At 35.5% G+C, this 9,123-nt stretch overlaps 1 protein-coding gene across 1 annotated transcript; it reads left to right on the forward strand.

Moving 5' to 3' along the window:
* The first annotated feature begins 2,006 nt into the window (after positions 1-2,006).
* LOC132171631 (uncharacterized) lies at positions 2,007-9,123 on the forward strand. The gene is made up of 12 exons (XM_059583003.2): positions 2,007-2,396; positions 4,044-4,145; positions 4,669-4,896; positions 5,033-5,115; positions 5,207-5,307; positions 6,272-6,395; positions 6,463-6,617; positions 6,782-6,918; positions 7,374-7,544; positions 7,674-7,898; positions 8,467-8,700; positions 8,854-9,123. The coding sequence occupies exons 1-12, from the start codon at positions 2,196-2,198 to the stop codon at positions 8,944-8,946; spliced, it is 1,854 nt and encodes a 617-aa protein (XP_059438986.2). The 5' UTR covers positions 2,007-2,195; the 3' UTR covers positions 8,947-9,123.

Here is a 9,123-nt window from a genome sequence, read left to right on the forward strand (position 1 = left end):
CCAGGCAGGCGGCAGCAGAGACAGTGGCAGCCCCAGAGCCCCTGGTTAGTTTTCTATAGACCATAAATGATAAATCTTTAATCTTATGCTTTGAAATTTGGTCATCGGAGGTTACTAGCTTGGATTTAAACTTGAGAATTAGGAAGAGAATTAGAGAAATATGTTTTCTTTTTCTGGCTGTTGTTCATTATTTGAAATTGAAGGCTTGAGTTGAGTCTTGAGTTGAGAAATATCAAATATGTTTACTTTGATTATTGGATTATTTTTTTTCCCCCTAATTTGATGAGCTTGATTTAATTAATTTATTTGTTGCTATTTTAATTGCTAATGCTAATAAGAACTATTTGATGAGCCCTCTTTTTAAATTGTTTTCATGTGTTGGATTAGGGTTTAGGCAAGTATAAACATCATTTTTTCGGTTTGAAGTGAGGGCAAAAGTGGAAGAAAAAAAATTTTAAATGGCACATAACTTGTTCATGACCGTTGACCGTCAATTTTAACTTATTTAACTGACGTAACTTCTTTAACTAACGGAATAAGACTTTTTCTCATAAAATGATAGTTTGATGAGAAAAAGTGCCAAGACGCTAAAGTTTATGAGGGCAAAAAGTAATTACTTCTTTAATTAATGAGTTAAATACTTAATAACTCCCTAGGTATTTGTAATTTTCATAAAGACGAAAATAGTACCTCTTTTAAAATTTCGTCTAAAATTTAACGGAATGTCACGTCAGCATCAATCACATTGCGACACGTGTCCTATAATTAATTAAAAAAAAATTGGGGGGGGGGGGGGGGGAGGGTTGTGTGTGGCCAAGGAGCCCAGCGGTGGCCGAAACCCACCCCCAGTGGAAACAAGAAAAAAGTGGAAACACACAGAACCACGGCGACTGTGGCAAATTCCAGTCTTTTCTTGGTTTCAAGAGCTGAATTAGACCCATCTTCTCTTGGTCTGCTGCTCTTCTTGTCCAGAATCTAAGCGGCGCATTGGAAAATGTTTTTCCATATGGAAAGAAGCATGAAAGCAATTCAGATCAAAGAAACCCAGCAATTCAAAGGATCTATAAGTCCAACACCAAAGAAATGTGAAGAACAATGAGAATCCAACCACAAAAATTACGGCTTTCAGTGGACCATTTCCCAGGTAAAAATCCCAATATAGAAACACAATTCCAAGAAAAACACAAAATTGCAAGGAAACCCAAGAAAGATCGAAACTTTAGTGCTCAAATCTTAGAACCCAGATCCCCATGATTAACAATAACACTGTAAAAGAATGTAGAAGAAAAGGGCTTCCCTGAAAAGATGAATCCAGTAGTATACCTGAAAGAGCTCAAACAAAGACCTCGCGCTCTCTCTCTCTCTTTCTCTCGATCACCCCCAAAATTTTTAATTTTTAATTTAAAAAAATAATAATAATTTTTAGCATTTTTAGTTTTTTTTTTTTTAAATAAAAATAAAAAAATTAATTATAGGACAAATGTCGCAATGTAATGTGATTAATACTGGTGTGGCATTCTGTTAAATTTTGAACGGAATTTTAAACGAAAACCAACCCCCATCCACTACTCCACCGGAACCAGCACCAGGCAGGCGGCAGCAGAGACAGCGGCAGTCCCAGAGCCCCCGGTGAGTTTTCTATCGACCATAAATGATAAATCTCTAATCTTATGCTTTGAAATTTGGTCATTGGAGATTATTAGCTTGAATTTAAACTTGAGAACTAGGAAGAGAATTAGAGAAATATGTTTTCTTTTGCTGGCTGTTGTTCATTATTTGAAATTGAAGGCTTGAGTTGAGAAATATCAAATATGTTTACTTTGATTATTGGATTTTTTTTTTCCCTTAATTTGATGAGCTTGATTTAATTAATTTATTTGTTGCTATTTTAATTGCTAATGCTAATAAGAACTAATCTGAGTAAAAAAATTCTTACAAAATTCTTAATATATATATATATATATATATATATATATATATTGTTCGGATCCGGGACCACCCAAGACTAAATTCCTGGTCCCGCCCCTGTTTGTGCGGGAACAGGGTGGTCTAGGTCAGAATCTTTGACCAGACTGTCCGCTTGGCCGGCGTCTTCTTAGTAAGGAATGAATTTCCTCCCACAGCTGACAGCACCATAGAGCAGATTGACAGGCAGAGAGAGAAGGAGCTGCAGAAAGTCCCACAAAGAGGAAGCCATGCTGCCGGTGCCGGACAAGTGTCCTCCCAGAGCAGTTGGCTCGACTCGTAGGTCCACCACTAACTGGTTTCTCTTCTTCTTCTTCTTCTTTAAGATTATACTTTGTTGCCTTGCTGCTACTCCAACCTTTCCATCTCATTCCCGGTACCTGCTCCATAACTCCACTTGCCCCGACTTTGCCCCAAATTCCACAAATATGGTAACTGTCTTTATCCCTTTCTGTTTTAAGGTACAAATTTACCTTAATTTCTACTATTCGGTATTCATGAGGACATCCTTAGGTGACAAGCTGTTTGCATCTCTCTCTCTGTTTTTTTTTTTTTTTTAGTGTATCCGATTCCAAGTCCGATGCAATTGGCCTATGTCTTGCTCTAATTTGTGTCCATGACTACTTTTGTAACTTTAATTTCTATTCTAATATATAAGTAGAGAACTATGAACCTAATATGAATCGTATAAGAAATTAGAAGGTTAAGGTTGAAGGATCTACTTGCTTAAATGAATCATGTTAGAATTAACTTATATAGTCTTATATTAATGCTCAACACCACTTAATCCCTATATGCAACATTTCGGACGATTGCATATTTCTTAAAATCTAATATTTACATGACATCTAGTATTTTGCCACCATATTTTGCTAAACTATATTCTAGATGTTGGATCAGACTTTTGACTATTTCATATGAAAGCCAATTGGTGTCCGTAAGCCAAAGCTTTTATGGCATTTGAAATCGCACTTCGCAAGGCATATTCTAAGAGCTATTTATGTGAGCAGCGAGGCATTGTTGCATCTCAACAATTTCTCTCAACATGACACTCCCATGACTCAAACCCATGATCTTAGCTCTGATACCATTTGTTGGATCAAGTCTTTGAACATCTTATCTGAAAATTAATTGGTGTCTAATGTGAAAAGCCAAAACCTTTTATAGCATTCGAAATTGCACCCCACGAGGCATGTTCTAAGAGCGGTTCACTTGAGTAGAACAACACTGTTGCACCTCAACAATGGAAATGACTTAAATGTGTTCATGAAGATTTCATGAACGTGTGTTTATGCTACCATATAGTGACATATCTTGTAGACTTAAAGTGGTGAAAGCTCTTAAGTTTTGTTTTTTTGGCAAGTTGCTCTACTAAGACTTAGAGCGTGTTTGGGATTGCGTTTGAGAAATGGAGCTTTTAAGTCAAAAAGAGCTTTTGGGCAAAAATTTCATTTTTAAGCTTTTGCCAAAAGTGTTTTTTGACCAATTTTAGGCTTTTTGGACCCTTAAAAGTGTTTTTAATTTTTTTACCAAATGATGTTAAAAGCACTTTTAGGCCCCTCAAACGCAATCCCAAACAAGTCCTTAGTTGAGCCGAGTTTGGTTGAATTTTCGCCAAATCAAGGTTTCAAGATGGATTACTAAACCTTGTCGCTCTACTAAGGCTTAGCTGAGCTGAGTTTAGTTGAATTTTCACCACATCAAGGTTTCAAGATGGATTACTAAACCTTGTCGCTCTTTTTTCTTTCCTTGCTCTTTGATAGCGTGGAAATTGCTACTGATTTTAGTACTCATTGTGGTGTGAATCCTTGATAAGATCTATTTAATTGCTGATTGTTTTCATATTTTATATAAATAAAAAAAATAAATAAATAAAGATATTTGTTTTTGCACCCTAACATACGTAAAGCAGGTGAGAACGTATAAAAAAATCTGGAAAATGTTCTGTCATAAAGTTCAGGTTTATTCAGATATCTTTACAATAAGGTAACACCTATTAAATGCTAAGACAACGTACAGCTGATCTATCTCAATTTATCACATTTCATATTGACATTTATCTTGTGTTCTTTGATCAGGGCAGTAAGACCAACAGTGAATGTTTGGAAAAGATTAGTAAAGTTGCATCCCCTAGATGTGCATTTGAGTTATTTGATGCCAACTTCTTCAACAATAAAAAGGTGACTTTGTCGAACTTGTAACTCATGTGTTTTCTCTGTCACTTTATATATTTTAAGAGCATTCTCAATGGAGGAGCCAACTTTTTATGCAAAATAGCTCCTCAAAACTCATTTTATCTAGTTAGCTAATGCATTTTTAAAGGTCTTCTACATCTGATTAGCTATATTTTTATCTATATCATTTAAATATATTTTTATTAAAAATTGTGAAAGAATATTCTTATAATAATCCCTTGAAAAGTGGGAAAAGTTTTGAGAGAAAGAAAACAGGTGAGAAACAATAAAAAATAAAATAGCTCTCTTGAAAAGTGCTGCTACATGTAGGCTTTTTTTTTGCTAATCTAATCAAATATCCATTTTGCATTTTTTTTTTGCTAATCAAATGTGAGTGGATTTTTTACAAATCTGATTAGTTATTTTAGATAAAAGTACCATTTGGCTCCTCCATTAGAATGCTTTAAGTAATCCATGTTGTAATTTAAAGTTTTAACCCAAAATGATGTAATATCTCTATCTAATTTAGATTCTGGAGATAGTCAAGGGTGCAAAAGAGTTTAATATCCCTATAATCAGAGCCAATCGGAAATTAGTTGCTTCGGTTAATGGAGGACTTCATAATCCATCTTCTTTGGTGTTCAATATTCCTGAGTGGGACAATGAGCAACCACAACGAATAAGCAAAAGATTTAATTATCCCTCTATCTCTGGCACTAAGAGACCAGAAAATGAAGAAGATATTGCCTTCATGAGTGTAAGTCTATTGTGGTGCCCCTCTCTCTAGTCCCCACCCCCATGATCTGTGTCTCATTATTTTCCTTCATCTTATTTAATATATATATATATATATATATATATATATATATATATATATATTGCTTGTTCATCAGGTTCTTGAATTGGGGGAACTGATTAAGACAAAACAAATTACTTCAGAGGAGCTTACTCATATTTTTTTGCAGAGGTTGAAAAGGTAGTAGTGAATAGAAAAACACCCCAATTACCTATGTTTTGTATCATATGTAAAATATTTGTCTAATGATGTATTGTGAAAATAACACCAGGTACAATAATGTTCTTGAAGCTGTGGTCTCGTATACTGAAGAACTTGCATACAAGCAAGCCAAGGAGGCTGATAAGTTGCTTGCTCGAGGGATGTATTTGGGTACATCTCTTTTCAAGTATTGATATTACTCTCAGAGTAGCTGTCACATTTTCCAGTGTTTAAAATTTTAAAGTAATTACATAGAATGGTTTAACTCTGAACATGAAGACTCCATAAAAGCTCTCTACGACTAATTTTTGAGCCATAATCTAGCAGATATCATCATACTAGATTAATCTTGTCTTATATCCCAAATACTTGAATAGAGACTGTTCATTTCATCTCTTTCAAGTGCAACTTTTACCAAGATATTCATCATGTATTACCTTAATAGGATGAAATAACAATTTCTTAGGGTTTTTTTTTTGTTGGTTAGTAGAGATCATGGATGAGCTCCTTTGCTTTAATGGAATGTAAAGGTCCCCTTTTATTCTTAGAACACAATTACCATACGATCTGTAATTTGCTTGTCTATTAAAGTTAAAAGTGACCTCGTATCAGTTTGATGTTCTATTGCTGTTGTGTCAAACTGTAGATGCTGGTTCCTTCAATATATTAGCAAAAGTAGCTCTGGCTCAAGCTAGCCTTGTGCTTTGACCTGGATGAAATTTAATATCATGTACCCATGTTCGTATATGTATGTCGGTTAATGGTATGCAATTTCCTATTTGATAATTTGGTTCAAGTATCTTGTATCTATAAACAAGGTGGCCAAGAAGCAACAACCTATAAAATGTTATATGATTACCTATCCTTAAAGCTTAAGTTCAAACTTTTTCTTCATAGATAAAACTTAACATGTGGAATATTTAATTAAAATGAGACAAATTACAATGACAATGTTCAAATTCATGACCTCTACTCTAATACTATATTAAATCATTAGTTATCCTAAAAGCTTGATACTTCAAACAGGGCAGGATTCTTATGGAATACCACAATCACTTTAAAACATTAATATGCCTATTTTTTTTTTTTATTGTTGGTTACACATTCCTAAATTAAATGTAAATTTGTGCTATAGGTCCTCTCCATGGAATTCCTTACGGGTTGAAGGATATAATTTCAGTACCAAAGTTTAAAACAACTTGGGGTTCAAAAACTTTCAAAGATCAAGTTCTTGACATTGAAGCTTGGGTATACAAGAGGTATTAAGCATGTTTGGAGGTATAACAAAGTTGTATTTTGCAAGCTTGTGACTCTTGCTTGATATAGGTTGAAAGCTGCAGGGGCGGTTCTTGTTGCAAAGCTTGTTTCTGGATCTCTGGCATATGATGACATCTGGTATGGTGGTAGGACAAGAAACCCATGGAACATAGAGGAATTTTCAACAGGTTCATCAGCCGGGCCTGCTGCATGCACCTCAGCTGGTATTGTTCAAATTTTAAATTTCTTCCAATTATTCTTTTTGGGGATTGCTTGGATCAAGCTAGCCTCAACACCTCTCCATGGTGCTCTTCATCATTATAAGTGGTTGTATATATCAACTGAATTTTTTTTTTTTTTTTTTTTTTTTTTTTTCATTTCATCACAGGTATGGTTCCATTTGCAATTGGTTCAGAAACAGCTGGCTCTATAACCTATCCCGCTACTCGATGTGGTGTGACAGCATTACGCCCCACATTCGGAACTGTAGGCCGAACTGGTGTAATGAGCATATCTGAAAGCTTGGTACTGCTACCGTAATCTTCTTTATGTATGCCTTTTGTTTTAGAAAGAGGGCTATAGGCTATTAGCTCTGATACCATAATAGAATTTAGAATGCAGAAATATAAACAAGACAGATGCATAACTGAAAGCTTGGTACTGGTACCTTCTTTATGTATGCCTTTTGTTTTAGAAAGAGGGCTATAGGCTATTAGCTCTGATACCATAATAGAATTTAGAATTATAAAACAGAAATATCAACAAGAAAGACAAGATTAAAGTGGTTCGGTAATATGCCTACATTTACACACTAAAGCTCTATAGGCTACATCTTGCTTTATTTAATGATTTAATTGTACATAAAAAGTTTTAATATATAGGAGTCAAAGGGAAAGGGCTTCCTAATATTTGAGCAATGTGGGACAAACTCACTTTACTATTCTGACAGAATTTATATATATGTATCGGCTGTTTACCAGGACAAACTTGGCCCATTCTGTAGAAGCGCCACAGATTGCACTATTATACTGGATGCTATTCGGGGTAGGGATCCAGATGATCCCTCGTCCAGAGACAGTCCTCTTAATGACCCATTCTTGGTTGACATCACCAAGCTTACCGTTGGATATCTTGATGATGCTGAGATGGAGGTCAGTTGTACGTCCCAAGTGTTTTACTGTAGTTGTGTGGCACTGACCGTACTTCATGGATGCTATTATTGTATTATAGTTTATTTTCCTTTTTACCCTTTAAGTGATTCACAAGATGGCAATTTCCAGGTTGTTCATGTTCTTGCATCAAAGGGTGTTAATGTGCTTCCCTTCAAACTGAATTATACAGTCAACTCTGTTCAAGGTATTCTGAATTTTACAATGGACGTTGATATGTTGGCTCACTTTGATGAGTGGCAGCGCTCAGGGCAGGACAATGATTATGAAGCTCAAGATCAATGGCCTATTGAGCTACGTCGTGCACGCATGATTCCAGCAGTTGACTACGTTCAGGTCTCTATAACATTTAGAATAATATATAGGAGCTTAATTTCAGTTTTAAAATGGTTTACTAATTATTTTAGAGAGCTTAATTTTGTCTATAGAAAAAAGTTTGAAATAACTTTTTATAAAAGGTTTCATTTTCAAGTTTTCCAAAACTTAGTTTTGAGCTTTTTTAGAGGAAAAAATTCAACAAAGTGTTTTTTACCATGCAGCTTGGCACAACTTTTTAGGTACTAAAAACACTTTTAAGTTCTTTAACGCAATTTCAAACAGATTCTGAATGAGTATGAGCAATTGCTGCATGAACTATAGGCGGCAATTGCTAGGTCTTCAGTGTCATATTGCCGGGTTGTCATAGACATATTCAGAACACACTAGGCTTGAATTTCTGACTTTCAGGTTAACTATGAGGTTTTCAAAATGCATGGTGCCTTGGGATCACGACTAACCAGAAGCTCATGGGTCATTGAAGTGTTGAGCTTTTAGCTTTATATAAGCATGTAGTATTTGAAATTGTCTAGCTTCTTATTTTAGGAGTTTTGCGAGTATGAAGCTTTCTATTGCTATATATCCACAGGCACAAAGAGCACGGGGGAAGTTAATCCGGGAAGTAAGAGAAAGTTTTACTGTTGATGCAATCATTGGCAATGCAACTGACTGGGAGAAAGTTTGCATGGGAAATCTCGTGGGTATGCCTGTAATTGTTGTTCCAACAGGATTTAAGAAGATTGAAAATCCACCTTCCGGCACCAGCCGACGGAGAACCACCATCACCACCGGCATATATGCACCTCCTCATCATGATCACATTGTAAGCAGGATCTGTAATTCTCTCTTTTCAGTGACTACATACCACGTTAGATATTTGGAACTATTCTTGCCAGGCTCCAATAAATGGATTGCAAACTATTATTATGGACAATGAAGTGGAACTAGGCTGATTCATCTTTCTATCAACTTGCAGGCACTAGCGTTAGCAATGGCATACCAATCAGTTACTGATCACCATAAACAACGCCCACCTATTAATGATCTTGGGCCAAACGACTCGATTTGAAATCCACCTGGAGTTGCCTACCCTCCTACTCCTATACTATTGCATCCTTGAAGGTCCCTTACCTGCAGCATCTGGTAATCTTATTAGTTATTGTTTATTGTGTGCCCGGATGCTGCAAGATTTGAGTGCGAGATGAGAACTGATAAGTTTGAATAATTTACTTGATTGATTCTATTC

The sequence above is a fragment of the Corylus avellana genome, chromosome 1 (genome assembly GCF_965113065.1).
Source record: "Corylus avellana chromosome 1, dhCorAvel1.hap1.2, whole genome shotgun sequence".
Taxonomy (NCBI): Eukaryota; Viridiplantae; Streptophyta; class Magnoliopsida; order Fagales; family Betulaceae; genus Corylus; species Corylus avellana.